General features: G+C 37.2%; 2 protein-coding genes across 4 annotated transcripts in view; both read left to right on the forward strand.

The window, feature by feature from the left end:
* LOC311293587 (sesquipedalian-1-like) lies at positions 1-5,558 on the forward strand. Of its 2 annotated transcripts, none has more exons than XM_084413980.1 (3): positions 1-70; positions 1,266-1,361; positions 2,194-5,558. In XM_084413980.1, exon 3 carries the CDS (start codon positions 2,214-2,216, stop codon positions 3,000-3,002), a length of 789 nt encoding a protein of 262 aa, XP_084270106.1. In that variant the 5' UTR covers positions 1-70; positions 1,266-1,361; positions 2,194-2,213; the 3' UTR covers positions 3,003-5,558. The 2 variants fall into 2 exon arrangements, with proteins under 2 accessions (XP_084270106.1, XP_084270107.1); XM_084413981.1 differs by having other exon boundaries at positions 7-70; positions 1,261-1,361.
* Positions 5,559-8,581: 3,023 nt separating this feature from the next.
* Positions 8,582-22,033, forward strand: part of sh2b3 (SH2B adaptor protein 3) — a 43,255-nt gene continuing 29,803 nt past the window's right edge. The window contains exons 1-2 of one of the 2 annotated variants that reach the window (XM_084415334.1): positions 8,698-8,777; positions 12,433-12,474. The gene's annotated coding sequence lies outside the window, so the exon portion shown is untranslated. Of the gene's footprint in view, positions 8,778-12,432; positions 12,475-22,033 lie in introns of both variants that reach the window. The other variant, XM_084415333.1, reaches the window with a different exon arrangement.

Consider the following 22,033-nt stretch of genomic DNA (forward strand, 5'->3'; position numbering starts at 1 on the left):
ATCGCCAGCCAGGAAAGGAAGAATGAAGGGAGGAAAGCAGTCTGCGGGCGTCCAATAACACACTCAGAAGGCAAGTTAAACACCGATAAATGCTCGAAATGACGTTCAAGCTTTCTCTTCATGAGTTTCTCTATCTTTGTACCGCGGCTTCATCAGCTTTACGCTAGTAACCAGGCTGCTTTTGATGGTTTGTCAAGCAAACTGCTCGAGCTCAGTCGAGAATGACAAAGACTGTATTATAAGTCATGTTGACTTCATTTCCACATGTTGTGCTTATGGTGATGGATGATTTCCTTTCTTTACGAGTGTAAATGAGTTTGATAATGTTATATTAGCTTTTTTTAACACCTTCTTGGTCGTTGTTAAAGCGTGTTGCCTAACTGTCCTGCAGATGTGGTCTGACAGTGTGTTCTGCAGCATTCTGATGCGCACTTGAAATGTAGTGTGTATGTCATGGATCACTCAAACTTTAGTTGTTGGCTGTATTAGCTGGTTGTATCACTAATAACTATTTGTTTGTTTTTACTGTGGCAGAACCGTGGAACAGTATCAGATAGTAATACCATGGTATTTTGATGTTGAAATGCATGTAACGTTATCATGGTGTTTACATGATATTAAATGCAACCTCCAAGAACACCATTGTAAATACCATGAAACATGTCTAAAATATGATACTACCATGGGGCTTATTGGTTCCTTTTTTGTAAATGTAACATAAAAAAAATAATAATAATACAGTTACCGGATATAATGCTGGTACTTTGACATGGTACTAAAATGGATGTACCATGGTATTTATCATAGTAAATGTCCAAAAAACGTTGTTACTTTTATACAAAGGTACTATTATCTTTATAAAAAGTATTGTGGTAGTGGTAAAGTGATGGTATCTGGCATATCAAGGATCTATGGTTACGTCCAGGGCTGGAAAAGTCATGAATCTAAAAAAATAAATGTGTGTGTATGTATGTGTGTGTGTGTGTGTGTGTGTGTGTGTGTGTGTGTGTGTGTGTGTGTGTGTGTGTGAATTTTGACTTTTTTTGTCACATGGTTTTGACGCATTTGGTCTGATTCATGTATAGTTTAGTCACCCCAGACCCCACACAGACCTTTATTTATGGCACTTGTTTTAAGAAAGAGGAATTTGCTTGTTTTAAACCAGGTCAGATGTGTGAAGTGGAATGTTACTGTAATTATGACACCTCGGTTGTTGACTTCACTGTGTGTGTGTGTGTGGCTGTTTCTATATTTTTTTAGAGCAGAAATGGGATGGAGATGTTCTACATGTGCTGGTGTTTTGATTGACGGTTGGAAGCAGGCCAAACGTGAAGGCTTCGCAGAAGAGCTTTCATAGAACGGTGAATTTAGATCTATTACCGTTCAAAAGTTTGGGGTCAGAACAATATATATATATATTTTTTTAGAGAAATGTATATTTTTATTCAGCAAGGACGCATTATATTGATCAAAAGTGACAGTAAAGATTTTTATAATGTTACTTAAGTTTTTTTAATCTTTTTAATTTTTTTATAAATGCTGTTCTTTTGAACTTTCTATCCATCAAAGAATTATGAAAAAAAAGTATTGTGGTTCCCACAAAAAAAAAAAAAATATTAGGCACAAATGTTTTTGACTGATAATAATAAGAAATGTTTCTTGTCTTGAGCAGCAAATCAGTGACACTGAAAACTGTAGTAATGAGTAACTGAGTAATGATGCTGAAAATTCAGCTTTACCACCACAGGAATAAATTACATTTGAAAATATAATAATTATATATATATATTTATTGTAGTAACATTTCACAAATTACTGCATTTACTGCAACATTAAAAAACAGACCCCAAACTTTGAACAATAGTGTGTTTTTATTCTTTTCATCACTTTTATTCACATTTTTTAAATAATATATATTGGATTGGATATAAAATATTGCAAAACACATCTAATCAGTTTTTAAGAAAGCTAATAGCCAAATAAAAGTGCATTGAAATCATTGTTATATATATTGACTGATAAATAATATGCAGAACAACTTTTTTAAATTATTATAAAAAAATTTTACGCAATATGACAAGTAGAAAATTGGGTTAAATCAATGTTATTAAATATTACTGTTAAATATTATCAGTCTATCTCTACTGTAAATGTATGTACTGTAAACTCAGTTTTGATTCATTTCTGTTTCAGAGACAGGTGTCCTCGCCATCATGAAGTTGAATGAGAGGAGCGTGGCGCATTATGCCACATGCAACTCTCCTCCAGACAAGACAGGCTTCCTCTTTAAGAAAGGGGAACGGAACACGGCGTACCATCGCCGCTGGTTTATCCTGAAGGGCAACATGCTGTTCTACTTGGAGGAGAAGGAAAGTCGAGAGCCCATTGGCGTCATCGTCCTGGAAGGCTGTACGGTGGAGCTCTGTGAGTCCGAATCCGAAGAGTTCGCCTTCGCCGTCAAATTCGACTGCGTCAAAGCGAGGGTGTACAAGATGGCTGCGGAGAGCCAGGCCGCGATGGAATCGTGGGTCAAGGCTCTGTCCCGGGCCAGTTTCGACTACATGCGCCTGGTTGTGAAGGAGCTGGAGAGGCAGCTGGAGGAGGTACAAGAAGCGAGATCGTTACAAGCCAAAAGCAAGGCGAAGAAACACCAGACGCAAGTGCAGGGGGCAGAAGCGGGCACTCGAACCTCCACCCCGTCCCTACAGAACACTGCCATAACGGGGCCTTCGCAGGAGGGGCTGTCTAGCAGAGAAAACGGGGTGTCCTGGAGTAAACACACCGGTTCGGCAAACGGTGTCAGCGAGGGTTGTGCCTGGGACGGGGACTGCAGCGTGAGGGCAAGTGGAGTCAGACCACCTCCGGTGCCTCCGCGGAGGAAGACCAACGGCGGGTCGCTCGAGAGCCCCGTTTCTCCCGGCACGGCCTGCTTCTCCAAACTGCATGAGTGGTACGGCAAAGAGGTGGCTGAACTGAGAACAGAATGGCTGCAGAGTAAATGAACGAAGCTGGACGTCTGCAAGAGACTCAACATATATGCAGCCGCACGCATACCATACTTAGCGCAATCATGGTTTAAAGAGATAGTTCACCTAAAAATGTCAATTCTGTCGTTAATTACTCTCCCTCATGTCGTTCAAAAACTTTGGTTCATCTTCGGAACACAAATGAAGGTATTTTTGATGAAATTTCAGAGCTTTCTGTCCCTCCATTGACAGCTATGCAACTGACACTTTGACGCTTCAAAAAGTTCATAAAGAGATCGTGAAACTGATCCATATGAACTGAGCGATCTAGTCCTAATTTTCTGAAGAGACTCGATCGCTTTATATGATGACCAGATTGAATTTAGGCTTTCTTTCACATATAAACATTGATCAGCGAACATAAACAGAAGCTCAACCGAACCTGCTTGACGCGCGACAACAAATCTCATTGGTTCTTGCAGAAGCTCAGACGTGCTGCGCAACACGAGAATGAACCTCATTGGTTCTCAAACATCAAGCGATCATGCTTGAGCTTACTTTTACCACAGCTGATGAACATTGAATGTCTAAATTAAATCTGTTCATCATTTAAAGGGATCGTGAACCGCTCAATTCATATGGATTAGTTTCACGATCTCTTTATGAACTTTTTGAGGCGTCAAAGTTGTAGTTGCGTAGCTGTCAATGGAGGGACAGAAAGCTCTCAGATTTCATCAAAAAGATCTGCATTTGTGTTCTGAAGATGAACAAAAGTCTTACGTGTTTGGAACGACATGAGGGTGAGTAATAATGACAGAATTTACATTTTTGGGTGAACTATCCCTTTAAGATATCATTGGTCAAATTCATCTAAAAACAGTGAGAACATCAAAATGAAAATCACTTTCCACCGTTACTGGTAATTTCTTTTCTTTTTTTTATAAAACAAGACCAAGCCATTTTTTAAAGAAACATTCTGTCATTGTTTACTCAACCTCATGTTACATTCCACAACTGTTTTGAAATACAGCAGGTGACCAAAGTTGGAAAAAAAATTGTTTATTAATCATAAGCACCAATATGACAAAATAAACCACAATTTACCCAAATATATATTTTACTAATACATGAAAGACATTGCACTTTGAACTGTTGAGGGTTGACCTAAATTAATCTTTCAATCAATTCATTGGAACACAGTTTGAACTCATTTTAACTTTATGCAATTTTTGAAATAGCTATGAATCAGAAATGCTATTAAAATCATCTTAACATAAAGTTCCTCACAAGTTTGTGAGACAAGGATTACAGTCTGTTTTTTTGAAGATTATCAGTGAAAAATAAAAGACTTTAAAAGAGTTTGATTTGGTGCAAAGGTTGTACAAGACTACATTTACGGTGCTTTTTTTATGACTCACAAAATGGTGCCAAACTTCTTTGTTTGTGTTCATGAAAGGAAGACAGTGATGTGGGTTTGGAACGACATGACAATGAGTAAATGATGACGGCGTTTTCTTTTTTAGATGAACTGTAAAGTCTCGTACTTAGCTTCATGTTGGGGTTTTCCTAGAAACTCATGTTGAAGTGGCTTGCCAGTTCTTATTTTATTTTTAATATGTATATTTTTAAATTGACGTCTTACTTGTTGAACAACACTGTGAATCCTTTTTCACAATGTTGGTCTTGATAAAAAAAAATAAAAAAATAATAGAATAGCGGTACAATATGTGTTTTCAGAATCAAAATCATCTTGAATGTTAATTATTACAGTGCCAAAGCTGGTCTATGGTCATTTGTAATAATCTTTCAATATTATGTAGCAACAAAAGCAAGTTAACCTGAGTGATTTCACTGGTGAATTGTATGCTGCATTTTAGGATGTCTACAATCGAACCCGCCAAAAACAGAATTGCCCAAATGATTTCTAACTTTAAAGTATGTAAAAGTGTCCGAGACAATGAAGCTATCTAATTAGACAGCTAACATGTAATCTTCGGTCAATGGATCAATGTTATTAAGCAACTAGCAATGTTATTCATTTTTATGCTAAGCCTTGCTATGCTTAATTATATATTATCATACTTGCCAATTAGCTTGTGAATGCTTTGCCTTGCTTTTTAAAACGGACCAATTATAGTCATCATACTGTGACCAACATTTAATACATTATACACACAGCTCTCGAATTTATTTATGGCTTTTTCAAAACGCTTTTTTTTTTTTTTTAATGGTACGAATTGTGTGCAATCCTGTAATCATATTTGGGGAGGTCCTTGACTGGCCAACCGCGGTGCCTTCAGATTTCATATAAAACACTGTGTTAGATTCCAAAATAAAATGGGAATTGAGAGACGAACATGGTTTCAATCCTAACAGTGTGTGTATTAACACGGTACTGCAATACCGTGAAAATAAAAGCTGAAGCTGTATTGCAATAACCAGTTTGTCAAAACAGGCACTGAAATGACATTGGGTTAAAAAATTTAATTTGAAGGAAACAAGAATGCAATTTTCTTTTTTTCTTTTTTTTTCAAATAAAAAAATCAAGTCAAATAAAGATGAGCATTGGGATAAAATATGTATTTTATTTGTGTGTTTTTTTTTTCTTCAAAATGTGAACTCGCACAATTTCACCACAAGGTGGCCCAGCATTGCTTTGTATTGGTGAGTAGTTCATTTTCTGATAGACTGAAGGGTTCATTCACTGATCCCGTGTCATTGCATTAGTTAGAAATGTCCGTGTGTGGAGAATGTATTGACTTTTTATTTGGTGGATGGTTTCTAAAATTCAATGCTCTTGACTTTTTTTGGTACATTTCTCTTCTTCAGCAATGTGCATAATAAGAAATAAACTATGAAACATACACTTTTACATTTATATATGCCCTTCGTGGCCTTTTCAGGGACATGGAAGTAAAGATTAAGTTTCGAAGGCATTGTTACTACTGTGGAACGTTTTTTTCAACACTGAATGAAGATTTCATTGCTTTTTCTTCTTCATTTCTCACAGCTAGTAACACGCTTTTAATGGACCACACACATTTGACAGCGGAAACTACAAAATCTATCATGTGAAGCCACAAAGAAAGCATTGAACCTGAAGCTTTTTTAAAATAAAAGTCCCAAAGCACCACATTAAAGACCCACTGAAGTGCCTTGAAACGCGCAGCATGATTCACTGTGTTGACGTAATTTCTACTGAAACAGGAAGAAAGGGCGGGAAATATCTAACAGTTTTTAAAATAGCCAATAGTGTTTTGTTTATATCACAGCTCGGTCAGAGCCGTTGAGCTCGTTATAGCCGCAGTTTCCTCCTAATCTCTTATCGTTTCTCCTCCTAGTCTCCATACCACTTTAAAATATATCATTCTGAGCAGAATTCAAATGGGTCCGGTATGTTTTCTGGTCTGTGCCGACTCGCAACACTAACGCGAAACCAGACTTCATTCGCCCCAATGGACAGCATATTTAGACTGTCTGAATTGTTCCCTATTCCCTATATATAGTGCACTTGGTGTCATTCACCATGTAGAAAATAGTAAATGTGTGAACAATTTATAATATATAATCAGCGTCTATTTATAATGTAGGGGGCGGAGCTTCAGATTCAAGAGAGCTTTTGATTGGACAGAAAGTCTGATGAGAAGCTGAAGTGCAGAGAGATGTCATCAAAATCAATTATCCATATTTTTGGAAGTTTTTAATGCTTATACCTTCTAAATGTGAATTTTTTCATTGTTTTGGATCACACGCTTATAGGTAACAGTAAGGCTAACATATTCATACTAAAAGCCAAAAAAAAGGAGAATTTTGATTTTGATGACTTTAAATTAGGGAGTTGACATGACGTCAAATAGTCATATAGAGTTATCCAGTGTGACATATTTTTACAACATTTATAATCATATTATATGATAATATGTGTTTGATATATATATATATGTATGTATATATATATATTAGGGCTGTCAAAAGATTAATCACGATTAATCCATCCAAAATAAAAGTTTGTGTTTACATAATATATGTGTGTGTACTGTGTATAATAATTTTGTATATATCAATACACACACATGCATGTATATATTTAAGAAATATTTGCATACATATACTGTATATATTTATATCTAATTTATATTATATATAAATATAATGTTTTTATATATAAATTACACATTTTTCTTAAATATAAATACAAGCATGTGTGTGTATTGATATATACAAAATTATTATACACAGTACACACACATATATTATGTAAACACAAACTTTTATTTTGGATGGATTAATCGTGATTAATCTTTTGACAGCCCTAATATATATATATATATATATATACACACACACATATATATATATGTGTGTGTGTGTACATAACTGTACGTCTCTATATTGCATATCTGTTTACATCGTATACATGTAATTCTAATTTGTATAAATATCATTATTTTTTAACTGTGTTGTATTATTTTTAGTTGTATTTATTTTTATTGTAGTTTTATATTCATTTGTATCACCCTAATCCCTATGTGCATATCAAGATGTTGATAAATCAAGAACTCTTTAATGTTTCTCAGAATAAACCATTTTTATACATCATGTCCTTGTTTTGAAATATCATGAATATTAATAGTGATGCTGGTAAGTCCCGCCCCTTCCGTAAAACCGCGCTGGACCTCTAGGTTGAAAAATCGTCAATGCAAGTGAATGGGAGAAAATAATAATTTTCTGGTCCCGTTTGAATTGTGCCATGAATGTGAACATATGTTGTCTGTGAATTTTTTATATATTATATTATATTATTATATATTATATTATATATTAGATATTGAAGTAGATAGACTATAATATTATAGCCAAATGCGTTGGCCTATGGTTATTAACAACTGCTGCAACGTACTAAAGTACATTTCACTTGAAGCTTTTGAAACAATGCCACAATCAAATTATTTAATAGCTGTGTCTTTCTAATAGCTATTACTTAGTTATGAAGATGTGCACAAACACTACTACATGTAAAGTTTGAAACATTATTACACCACAGTTTGTTTGCTTAATCACCAGATACATTTGCAGTGGTATAGCCAACAGATGAGAAAAAAAATAGCCACGAACTGGTGTAGAAAGTAGAGCCTCAACTAGATGAACAAGAGGGTAACGTTAGCTTAGCTAACTGCAATTTCTTATGGTTTGATCTCTAACACAAGTAATGGCTGTAAAATAAATCCAGCGACTGAATTCTAGAGGACCATAGCTTTCAAACAAGGTATAGCATGTGTATGTGTCCTGTAGTGAGACCATTACAACATTAGATGTTTGTGGCTAATGTAGGCTAAACACTACACATCGGCCGGGCTGCGATCAGACAGGCAGACGGGTCATATAAACACCTAAAAGTCGTTTCAAAATTACCCCGAGAAACAGTGCATTGCTGTGCTGTTGGTACACACGTACATAGCACATTTGGCACAAATTAGCTTATCTTATGTGACATTTTATCAGTGAGACTTCTCTGCAGTTCTCCTTGAAATTGAATGAGGGTCCGCTAAACCGGAAGTTGGTTTACAACGGAAGTACTGGACAGAAGTAAAAGTGGGCGGGGCTTTGCACACGAAATGGGGCTTTTATTTTGCCGGAAACTCAGTGCGTCTCGCCACATCAAGGATTTTTCGTCGCTTGTTGTCGCTGTGTCCATGGAAAGTTTGTGTGTGTGTGTTTTTTTTTTTTTTTTTCCTTCCTGAAAGTTTACGCAGGACTGTTGTTGCGCGCATCCAACATGACAGAGAAAGTAACGGACACCACGGCTGGCAGGCAAGTCATGTTTAATCATTACCATAGCTCTCTCTTCTTGTAAGTTAAGATGTTTAATAGGATTCTGCAAATGATTAACAGTTCGTGCTATATATCCTGACATTTTTGGCCAGAAGTTTCTTGGTCAGTGCAGATAACGCAGAACGTGAGAGTTTGAGTCGAGAGAGGGGGGGGGGTCTCCTGTTTCTGCTCTCCGACAGTTATGACACCGCAGTAATTATTATGAAAGTTTCATATAACTCATATATTGGCTATTGAGGTTATGCGATGCTATCTTCCCTTTCAAAGTTTATTGCAAAGTTATAGTGAACTTGTCACGCGCAGAAGAAAGTTTAAAGGGATCACGCAGTTTCACAGCGCGTGCCTGGCTCGGTCCGAAAGATACGTGAATTACGTACGGATTCTTAGAATTTGCGTCATTTCGAACTGGCAATTAAAGAAAGCAGCGCAAAATTATTACCATAATTTGACAAGATTAAACTGCTCGTGCTCATGCGTTCACACCCGCTTACAAGTTTATTAATGGCATCGAATTAAGTCCAGTGATTACGTAATTTTTGTTACACAACATATACATTATTATTACTAATTATAAGAATGTGGCACGAGCTAATTTCCATACTCAGGCTCGTGTATACAAATGTATTTTTGGAAACACCGCTTTTACTTTAGTTATGATGTATTTTGTTATTAATAATAATAATAATAATAATAATAATATGCCATGGTCATTTGCATATACATGTGAAATGGGCTCGTGAACATGTGTATGCAAATGAGTGTATGCCAGATGTGCTTTACATTATCTAGAACAAGCGACCGGAAATCCTGCCTGTACTTTAGTTTATAATGTATTTTTAATAATAATAATAATGTGCCATGTTCATTTGTATACACATATAACATGAGCTCGTAAACATGTTTATGCAAACGTAAAATATGCAGTATGCAAAATAATAATTATTTTGTATATATAAATACACACACACACATTTAAGAAATATTTGCATGTATATATATATTTTTTTTATTATTATTATTATTTTTTATTATATTTAAATATTTGAAATAAAAATACCAAATTTTTCTACATGCATGTCTATGTATTTATATATACAAAATAATTATACACAGTACACACACATATATTATGTAAACACAAACATTTATTTTGGATACGATTAATCGCTATTAATCTTCTCACAGCCCTAGAACATTTATTTTGACCAATATTTTTTTAAAGATGCACACACACACACATACATATATATATATATAAAATATTGTGCATTATCTATTAACACTATCAGTAGATGCAAAATGTTTTGATGCAAAATGTAAATATGTGTTTCATTAGCTGATTATTTAGTACTTTTTAATTGACTTCTTTATATTTTATTGGTGTGATCAGGGTCTAAAACTAACTGTTGGCCTGTATTAACTTGCAGAAAATATTTCTTACAGCCCACGAAACTGTATTTTGCATATATTTGTAACCTTGTGACAGTGGAGCCATTGAGCTTCCTTAAAAAGAGCTGGTTGTGTCAAGCAGCAGATAAATAAATAACCAAATTAACATGTATGGCACTAATATTTACTAATGTTTATTTCTATAAAATGCTTATTACTCTCGTATGGACTTTGGTGAGTGTTAAATATTTACCTTGGGTGTGATATTTATAACATGCATCAGTTCAGTTGTGGTTTTCTGTGCATCTCTGTGTATTATATTGATACGAATTTCACACATAGCTCAGAGCACATTCGAAAGCCAACATGTGCATGTTCATGTATAGAACAGGAGATTCTGTTGCATCATGCGTTCGTCTCAAGCTGTAAGAATCCCCCGTTCCCACACTCGCTGGCCCCTGAACTCCTACCCTTACATGGGGGGAACAGTGTGTCGAGATGTGACTGCGTGATATGGTCGAAGGAGCCTTAAACACTCAAAGCAGCGTGCTACTTGTGCGTGTGTGTGTGTGTGCACACGTGTGTGTACATGCACTTCCTTTTGATCAACCTCCTTCAGGTTCTGCAGCCTCACAAAAGGGCGCAAAGCCATACTTTAATGCATGTTTTCTGCCCCGCATCAGCGCTTCTGTCTGGTTTTTGTGCATGCTAGTGTCAGGGAGAGATAGAACGACTATTGAATGGGCTTGTGCAAACAGGACAGGGGAGAATTACAAGGTTGCATTGTATCTTGCTTGTGGTCGAGTCAAGAATGCTGTCATTGTGTGTTCTGAGACACTGAATATTTGTCTAGCAGATGCACAGACATCATTGAGTGCCATTGAGGTGTTGAAATGTGTTTTTGCTTATTTGAAGACATGACCCCCACAAAGCATGCATTATTAGTGCTCTGTGCTAACGCACCCCTGCCCCCCTACTAGCACTATTGGTCACACTTAGAATTAGGGGTTTGTTCAAAAATTTGGTGTGTAACTTATGGGAGTTTGTGCTATGAACCTCAACTCAATTCTAAGCAATCAGAATTACAATTTTTATATGCTGGATGATAAAACTTACATGGAAGGAGGAAGCTGAGGCATATCTAGGGACCAGGGGCCGGATTCATGAAAGTCTTTTTAAGATTCTTAAGAAATCTTCTTAAATATTTTGTTAAGAATGTCTTATTTGTTGAATATGCAATATTCTTAAAGGTAGATTAGGCAATTTCAGAGAGGCTAGCTTTGAAAGCATAGATCCCACCCTCCCTTCAGAGCGTCTCCAAAGCCACGCCTCCTTCAAAACACACACACAGCAGAGTCTGCAAAGTTAAATTACCTCATGTCTCAAAGCACATAACATTACAATAATAATTAACATAAACAACTTACAGAGCTCTAGTTGTACCACCTGACTGCTGCAGATTCATTTCGGTGTTGATAGTGTTGACCAAGCGTGTCGCACAAGTGCTGAAAGGTGAAGCCAAAGCGTCTCGATCGAGTGAAGGGGCGTCGTCCATCTTTTTTTACAGTCTATGGTGTTAACATTGAAACGCATAAATCAGAGTCTGAGGACGTGAACAGCTCTGGGTAGAATGTCACGGGTTGCCATCTTGTAATTACGGTTACGACACGGCGTAAACGCAGCATAAGCTCATTGTTCTGGTTCACGTTGAAATGTAAAAGGTGGCTGCTGCTTGTTTTTGGTGCTCGGTGCCTCTAGAGACTTGGGTTTGGGCACTTTTGATTTGGGCCTGCAAGCAACCAATCAGATCACCCTAGTAACCACCTAGCAACTGCATGGCAACAATCTAGCATTGTGTCTGTGACTTTTGCACTGGAAAACTTGGCATATTCTATTAGAAAATGTAATATTTTGCTGTTTAGAGCGGGTTTCAAGGATAATCCTCAATGTTGTCGATGCCAGAGAGAGATGTCAGAGAGAATGCTCAGTATTTATGTCTTGGTCTTTAAGTTTAGCTATATCAAGCAATTCTCAGAAAAAAAAAGCAGAATTGCAAGTTTATATCACGCAATTCTCAGAAAGAAATCTGAATTGCAAGTTTGTCATGCAATTCTGAGAAAAAAGTTTTTATTCAGTGGCGGTAATAAGCCTTCATAGAGCTGCATCATGTTGGGCAGACGTGTGATTGTGTAAAGCTTGAAATCTTACGCAAGGCCTCCGTTTTATGAATGGCTTTCTGATTTAGGGCAGGTGGCAGTCCTTGAAGAACTCTCCTATAGTCTGCAAGGTAAGATTGATATTTATTTTGATAAATGGTGAATTGTTTTTGCATTTCTGTAATCCACAGCAGTAGCAACATGTGGCGAGACAAAAATAGTGGTCATGGTCAATGTGATATAGTTCCTAGTGTGAACTTATTGTGTTGGCAACACCCCTGCCCCCCTTTTTTATTTTACTTACTTATTTATAACCATTTTATTGACTAACTCTTTTGATTTCTGATTTATGTATGTTTTTGTTTTAGTGGTTTGTTTATGTCAAGTACATGTTTTAATTTATTTCTTGTTTGCGAATAAGAAAATCAATAAAGTACAAATCATTTTTTTAAAAAGGTAATATTTTAATTTTAATTTTTAAGCTACTCTGAAATGTAAAATTGTAAAAAAAAAATATATATATATATATATCATAATATATTTAAAAAATATACAATATGTATTGTTCTGTATTTCTGAGCACAGTATGTGTGAGAATGCATGAAATGGTGGGTATAAACAATGTCTTGACCATGTGGCCAGCTAGGTCAACGGAAATGTGACATGAATGCACACATACGCAATGGAGGGGAAAACAATCCCAAGAGCCCCTTCTTTTTTGTATCCTGCTGTTCTGGCTGTTTGCAAGCCATTCCTTCCATGTTGATTACTTTGATTTAAATGGTAAAAAAGCTAATTAAATTAATGAATTAATCAAATCAATCGCAAATAATCGCATACATCAACATTTACTAACGATTAATCGACGATTATTTGATCGATTATTCAGCTTTTGCAGTTGTTTGCAATATTTATTTATACATATTCTAACTATCAAATAAAACAAGGAAATCAATTCAAATGAATAGACCAATCTCCTTCAGGTTTTCTGTCCTTCTCTTGAAGTCATCAATAGTTCAACTGCAACGATGACTGGTACTTTGTTTTTTATTAAGGCAGGGCATTGACACAAGTTTTCTATTCATAAGCTTGCGACTCAATTCCGGTTCAATATCGATTAATTTGGATGTATATCAGATATCAGTAAGTTGTACTGTATCTTTCAACATACCTTCTGATGGTCATTCATGTTTATTTCGTGCTATAACTAGTAGTAAAGAGGAAGAAGAGATGATCATTTAATGTTTGAATTTCATAGTAAAATGGACAGAATTTAAAAGCTGAAACTTTTTTTCATATCAAAAGTACCTTGCTCTGTCTTATCTGTCAGCTCGTTGTAAGTGTCCCCTGCAATAGGCTATATCTTCCCTGCGATATGTTAAACTGTCCCACGCTCTACTAGTTCGGCTTCATTCGTCTTGCCGCTTTTCAATCCTTTGCTATTAAGTCGTTCCGTCAAGTTAAAAGTAGTTCATTTAGAAAAATGCGTCTCGCTCGGTTGGATTTGGTTTTATTCCGGTATTATTAATTTAGTAAATGTTGTTATTTCTTGTAATAATTTATCTGCATTAAATATATGTGTTAAATTGAAAGCCGTAATTCAAAAGTAAGCATATGTCCTTTTTCTTTATAGTGATTTCGTCACGTGACGTCGTCCCCTCCTTGACATCTTAAGTTTTGCTTTAGCTACCATACCTTTCACGCCTAAAACTTTGAAGTCAAAGTTCATATCTGCATGTGAACGGTGTGTGTGTGTATGTGTGTGTGAATAAGTAAGTGGTCACTAAGGCAGGGCAGGGTTTCCTGTCTCTGTGAATAAGCCCACTGCCTGTCTGCTTCCCGCACTCTTTATTTTTGTGTCTCATTATAAAGAAGTTCTCATGCTTGTGCGAAGTGTTTGTTCCGTGTTGTTTGCACGCTCGTCAAATCATAAGGAGGAAGCTGGCACGAGGTTTGCGATTTCTCTGATTCAGCAAAATTACGTGTATGAAATCAGTTTCTGAGAGTCGGTATCATCTGGGAACTGCTTTTATTATCATGACCCTACACTACAGGAAACTCTCTGTGTGTGTGTCGAGCTTCCAAAGACCCCAGCCGGGGAATTAGAGGTTGCAAATGTAATGGACTTAAAGTCGCATTGGAATACAAAGCTCGGAAATTACACCAGAGCACCAAGTGTTTGGCTTGAATGATGATTCTGAGCTGTGTGTGTTTGATTTGGTTAATGTTAATGGAGCAGTTGATTTGTAGCGGTTCATAATATCTGTTAAACTAAGCTTACACAGTCATCAACTTAGATTTAATATTTCATATTAGCAGCTTGAATCAAAATGTAACAAATTTTTGATTTAAAATGTATTTTTCATCAGAAATTTCAAAACAATGTAGTTTTGTGAATACTGTTGATTTATTTTCTCCACATTATAAGAGTAACATTACAAATCTTGGTAAATTCATGATTTTTCATACACTTAAACTAATTATCCCCATGTTTTCTTTTGTGCTGAAAAGTTGTTTACGAAATACCAGCAAGTAACTTTTAGGTAACGTTAACGGCATTGCAGGGCTCGGAAAAAAATCGCTAGCCCGACGTCCCGGGGCTGTTGTGTTTTCCAGTCGGGCTACCAAAATGCATAACCGGCCTGAAATAACACAACTCATAACACTATCTGAAATAGTGTTCGCTTCAGTCTTGTTACTATCAGATTCGGTGCGTTCTTCATCTTCAATCCGCAGCGGCGCCGAGCAGAAACAGAGGACAGTGTGTGTGTGTGTGTGTTCATCTGAGCCTCATTGGTCTGTCACTGCTCGTCAATGTCAGAATATTTGAGATGACCAATCAAATCAAAGTAGGCGGGATTTATATTCACAGAAGCTGCTGAGCGCGAATTTGAGCAGAGCGACTGACGCTTCAGTTTACGGTCAAGTGCGAGATGGGATGTAAGTAGCTAAACTAAACATTTCACATTTGACCGTTTTTTTAGATCCTGAATGTGAAAAGAATGACAAAAATAATCAGGCAAACGAATATTTTTGTCGAATTTCACCATTTTGAACTGAAAATAGGCCTATGTAACGTGACTCATGTAATGTAATAATTAGTATACTGTCATTGTGAGGGGACAAGAAACATTAACAAAGCCGTTTTCATCATGTTAGGTAAGTTACAAGAATAATAATGAATGTGTACAATTTGTAGCCTTCAGTAAATTAAAAAAGTCCAGCTTTAGGAGGGGAAGAGACAGGGCAAGATGAGGAGACTGAGAGAAAAAGAGAGAGTGATGGATATAGTGAGAGCAGGTATTGACAAATAATCTACTGCCCGCTATTTCTTATCCTTTTTTTGGCCTTCAAATGTCTTGAAATGCACATATCAGAGAAAATTGATCCCCCTAACAACCTTAAATGTAGGACCTCTTTGATTATAAAGCCCTGTCTACGGCCCTGTATTAGGAATACTATCAATAATGAATGTGTGCATAATATTGTGAATTAATTTAATAAACTTAGTTAGGCTACCTAGCTTTCCTATAGTAGCTTTCAGTAAATGAACGCATCTGAGAAAATGATTCATAAATCAACCTATCAGTTGATGACCCTGTGTTTACTTTCCTCACTGACAGACAAATATTGAAAAGCCTATATCAGTCAAAGCTCAGCTTTAGGAGGAGAAGAGACAGAGCAAGAGAAAAACAAAGAGAAAAAGAATGTGATGCTGATGAGGAGAGAAAAATAATCAGCTGCGTGACATGGTTTTAAAGCTATTGTCATCCAATTTGTTTGGCCTTCAAAACATCTTAAAATGCACATATGTAGATCAGAGAAATCAAAAACATTTCCCCGAACCCCCCTAACTAGCCTACCTCACATTCGGGACCTCAGTGATGATAAAACCCTGCCATCTGCATGTTAATGAAACTAGTTAATAGTGAGCATAATATCATACCCTCATTGGGGGCTGAGCCACAGACACAGACTGATTCATGTTCATACTGGTCACACAACTTTCAGTTCAGTTAGAACCAGATGCATATTTGTATTATTGATGATTCTAATTTGATTATTTTAGATCCAATTGTTGATATTTGTGTTTTGAAAAAGTTTTTGATTCATGTTTTGACTCCCTAACCAATTTTCCACATTAAAAATTGTCTTTTTATTTGGGCTAGTAAAATTCATTTCGGGCTACCAAAATCTGAAGAGGGCTAGCGGCGATTTTGAAATTTTGCGAGCCCTGCATTGCATGATTAGATTTAACCTAACAAGGCCCTTTAAAACACCATAGCAACTATTGCAACAACTAAAAACAATCAGGACACCTTAGCAACCACATAGCAATGCCGTGGCAACCAACCACAAAAGCCAATCATGGTTGTGACTCTCACCGTTCACAGCGTAACTGTTTGCTAGATAGTATATTTTGAATGCTGTTTTTTGAGTTGTTTGATTTGAACTCAAGCCTTGTATAGTGTGAAGACACATTTGTACAAATGCAAGACATATTGACTGTTCAACCATAACACGTTTTTGCATTCCACTGCACTGCTTTTCCATTGTTTTTCTATGTAAACAACACTACATGGACGTCTTTGAATGTTGTGCTTGCATCTTTTGCAGCCTCTTATGATGCAGCAGCGGTCTAAAAATGTGGCGCTTAAGTTACAAGTTAAACTTTTTTGCCTTTTTAAACGCATTTTGTGTGAACAGCCCTGCTCGTTTGCTCTGAATAATCTTGTCTTTTTGGTATGCATCCATTGAGTTCCAAATACAAATGGAAAATAACCAATTTTTATTTGTCAAATATTTAATTCGATGGATTATCAGAAATAATAATAATTGGCTATTTAATAAAAAAGAAAAAAACTATACTGTCATTTCATTATATATACGCACACACACACCGGCCACTTTATTAGGTACACCTTGCTAGCACCGGTTTGGACCCCTTTTGCCTTCAGAACTTATTTTTGGCCTAGATTCAACAAGGTGCTGGAAACATTTCTTTTTTGGTTCATATTGACATGATAGCATCACACAGTTGCTGCAGATCGGTCGGCTGCACATCCATGATGCGAATCTCCTATTCCACCACTTCCCAAACCTGCTCTAATGGATTGAGATCTGGTGGTTGTTTGAGTTTAGTGAACTCATTGTAATGTTGAAGAAACCAGTTTGAGATGATTTGAGCTTTGTGACATGGTGCATTATCCTGCTGGAAGTATCCATCAGAAGATGGTTCACTGCGGTCATAAAGGGATGGACATAGTCAGCAACAATACTCAGGTAGACTGTGGCATTATATCCCACACACCATTACACCACCAGCACTGCCTGAACCATTGATACAAGGCAGGATGAATACATGCTTTCATGTTGTTTACGCCAAATTCTGACCCGACCATCTGAATGTCGCAGCAGAAATCGAGACCCATCAAACCAGGCAGCGTTTCTCCAATCGTCTATTGTCCAGTTTTGGTGAGCCAGTGTGAATTGTAGCCTGCTGTAGCCCATCTGTTTCAAGGTTGGACGTGCGTTATTTAGACGCATCTAGGTTGTAGCGAGTGGTTATTTGAGTTACTGTTGCCTTTTTATCAGCTGGAACCAGTCTGGCCATTCTCCCCTGACCTCTGGCATCAACAAGGCATTTTCGCCCACAGAACTGGATATCATCATTGGATATTTTGTCATTTTCTGGCCATTATCTATAAACCCTAAAGATGGTTGCGTGTGAAAATCCCAGTAGATCAGCAGTTTCTGGAATACTCAGACCAGCCCGAACATGGCATGGCACCAATAACCATGCCACAATCAATATCACTTAAAACACCTTTCTTCCCCATTCTGATGCTCAGTTTGAACTTCAGCAGATCATCTTGACTATGTCTAAATGTCTAAATGCATAGAGTTGCTGCCATGTGATTGGCTGAATAGATATTTGTGTGTATGTATGTAATTTTTTGTTAAATAATATTTGTAGATAAATAAAATCATACTGTGATTTAAGACTTTGGGCTTACCGCCCAACTCTAATGCCAGAAAGAGCGTTATCACGGTAGTAAAGGCTACAAAGTGCATGCAAAGTATATGGAGAGGGGAAAGACAAGTGAGGATAAATAATAAGAATAATAAGAAGTGAGGATAATGAATAAGCTTATGGTGAGAAACAGGAAATGGGTTAAAGTGAGAAAACAATGAAGTGGCTGTTTGGTTATGTCGAGGTTTAAAGATGGAGAAATAGGGCAGTTAGGATGAAAAGAAACACGAGGGATGTATTGCAAGAACGGGAATTTAACATGCATGCATGTGAAGGATGAGGAAGGAGAGAATAATGTGGAGAGAGAGCCGGCCAGAGAGGAAATGATGTTAGTTTGTTTGGAGGTTGCTGAGTCATGAGTGGGCCGGATGATCACTGATAGAACGAACACCCGGGGGCCAGCGCAGGGGGCGGGACTACGTCACACGGCATGCGCTCTGATGCACGGGCCATGGTGTAAACACGACGTGCACTCACATCGATGCTGGTGCTGGTTGACCAAGAATGTCTTGCTGGTTGTAGAAATGGTTTACCCCATAAAAATAATTGCATGACTTTCCAATCCTCTATGACTGACTTTCTTCTGTGGAACACAAAAGTGGCATTTTTATATATGATGAAAGAAAACCATGCAGGTTTGAAGTGACGAGGGTAGGAGATGATGCCAAAATCTTCTTAAGAAAAAAGGTTTTTCCATTACACTGCCCCGTATCTGCCGTTTTTTTAAATGCAGAAATGTGTTTTGTGTGAACATTTGCTCTGAATTATCTTGTTTTATGGTTTGCATATGGAAAATAACCAAATGAACTGTAATTTTCATTTGTAAAATATTTAATTTGATAGATTATCATACGAAATTGGCTTTGCCTCATGGTTATTTAACAGATAAAACAATTTGGGTTTGATTTCCATCAAAAATATCCAATGGACCCTTTTCATAGACTGTGATGATACTTTCCCACAGTTATTTCCATTGTAAATCAAGCACAACATATATATATATATATTTTTTTTATGTAATGCACATTTACAACACTATACTTTGTTATATTACGTTGACATTAATTGACAGACAAGTAGTTAATGCTGCTGTTTGAGTGTTTCTAATGCAGTTCTCTCTCTTCTGACTGACACAATCAGTCCCTCTATATATTTTTCAGCTTTTTGTAAAGTCACACAAAAATGCTATTGTGGATTATTTTTTTTGCGATTGTAAATTAAATAAAAACATACTGTGATTTTTAAAACTTTGTCCACGATACCAGAATTTGCATTTTTGAGCAAACTATTTCTTTATGCAAATTAGGAAGCCTTGTGTGCAAACCACCAAACCAGCAACACATCTTAAAGATGTTTTTGTGACCAGCTTTGCTCGTCTTTTTAGAAAGGACTTTGCACACCAAAGAAAACAGCTATACGTGTGATGGGTGTTCCTCTCCCTATGTAGGTTAATGCTTCCTGTCACCCAATAAAAGAGCAGAGTGCATGATGCCGTCTATAGAATGCCCCCCCTTCTCTTTTCTTCTCCTTTACCATGCGAGTGTTGTGGTTTTTCTGATCTGTTGCTTTCTTCATGTATTAAACCTTCATTTTGTCATGCTTCAGGGCTTCCAACGGAACTTTAAGAACAGCCCTTTACTTCTCACGCAGAGTTAAACGTTCACAGGCGTCCGAGAGGGCTGTGCGCTCGTGAATGAGGATGTGGGGAAGAGAATGGGGAGATTGGCTCCAGTTGTGTCGCAACATGTCTGGTGCAGCGCAGCACCCATGTGCAGATTTTTTTTTTTTAGCCTCAAAAGAAAAATTCCCCAGCTGCAAATGGCGACTGTGATCTGATTCCGAAGGTGGTTTGCACCACGTGTTGAGGGACCGCGCACATTCACGCGCCGAATTCCACATCGAGAACCGCGGGCCCATCAGTGACTGGTATCAGATGCTTCTGACACTTTCAACTTCCTCAGTCTTCCTCTTCACATCAACAATGGTCTCACAGATATTTCTGTGTTTGACCTGTGGCGCATTATAAAGTGGCATGAGCGATATTAGTCACTCTCTTCCTGTACTGGAGAGCTGAATGAGGGAGTGAGTAAAAGTGAAGAATCAGGTATTGTACTAGCAGAGTTCAGAAGACTGCGTCAGCCGCGCAGCGATGAGCTAAACTGATACACTTTGTTAGCGTTCATAGAAAGCTTGATTCATTGAAGAGTTTCGGTACAGAGATTGCCAAGTCAGTAGATGCGCAGCGTAAACAAAGAGATCAATTGTTCACGCAGAATACCTTATAATACCTTATATAATATGGTATTAAAACACAATCTCACAAAACTAGTGAAAAGACTTAATTTAGGACGGGACTTGGTTCAATTTATTGGGTGTTGGTTGAATGCCTGTGTGAATTGTAGCCTCAGTTTTCTGTTCTCAGCTGACAGGAGTGTCACCGGTGTGTCTTCTGCTGCTGTAGTCCCTCCGCTTCAAGGTTCAGTCCATTCAGAGATGCTCTTCTGCAGACCTCGGTTGTAACAAGTGGTTGTTTGAGTTACTGTTGCCTTTTTATCAGCTGGAATTAGTCTGGCCATTCTTCTCTGACCTCTGGCATCAACAAGGCATTTTCGGGCCACAGAACTGCCGCTCACTGGATATTTCCTCTTTTTCTGGCCATTATCTGTAAACCCTAGAGATGGTTTGTGTTTGAAAATCCCTGTAGATCAGCAGTTTCTGTAATATTTTATTTTATTTTATGTATACTCAAACCAGCCTGTCCGGCACCAGCAACCATGCCACGTTCAGTGTCACTTAAATCACCTTTCTTTCCCATTCTGATGCTCAGTTTGAACTTCAGCGGCTCGTAAATGCCTAAATGCATGGATGTTTGAATTAGCAAGCAGTTGAACAGGTATACCAGAATTGCAGTCGATTGTAAGAAAGGGGTGGCATGCATCACCAGAGAGAGGTCTGTCATTTTCACCGAAAGATTGACTTGTGACATCAAATTACAAGGTCAAAATAAATAAATAAAATGAAACATGCATGGATGGATCATTCACAATAAGATCAATAACATGCATTTTGAAAAAGATTGGGATTTCATGCCGACTTTGAGCGATCACACTGACGCTTATGAAAACTCTCATTAGTAGTCCGTACATGTTGTTGTTGCTTATTTGCATAAAGTTGCACTCTGCTCAACTTTGTTGAATTGTGTTCAACCATCTTTGCTGCTTGAGTCAGTGAAGATCAGCAGTTCTTTTTAGGTGTGTTTATGTGCACTTTTTTTTTTCCGAAGACCATAAACTTGAGACCGTAAACATCCGCATATTTGTTTACGTGTGCATTACATCTGTTCTGAGCAAAATTGCAGCCGTAAGCACAGTGCCCAGTCAGTCGCCACATAACAAAAAAAAAAAAAAAAAACAGAACAAGATTGTCACCAGAGCTACTGTGAGCATAAATAAACATGCACATTCGCTAGACGTAATACACATCAAGACACTACACATGTGCACAGCACATTTGAGAAAGTAGTCGGATTCAAAATTTACAAGGCTAAAACTTTCCTGTTAAACAGATTATTTAAGATCTTTACCACCTCTCAATTGATTCGAAATTTCATTTGAAATTCGAGCTCATTTGAATTGTTTGAGGCATTTACATGAGAC

The sequence above is a fragment of the Rutilus rutilus genome (genome assembly GCF_951802725.1).
Source record: "Rutilus rutilus genome assembly, chromosome: 7".
Lineage (NCBI taxonomy): Eukaryota > Metazoa > Chordata > Actinopteri > Cypriniformes > Leuciscidae > Rutilus > Rutilus rutilus.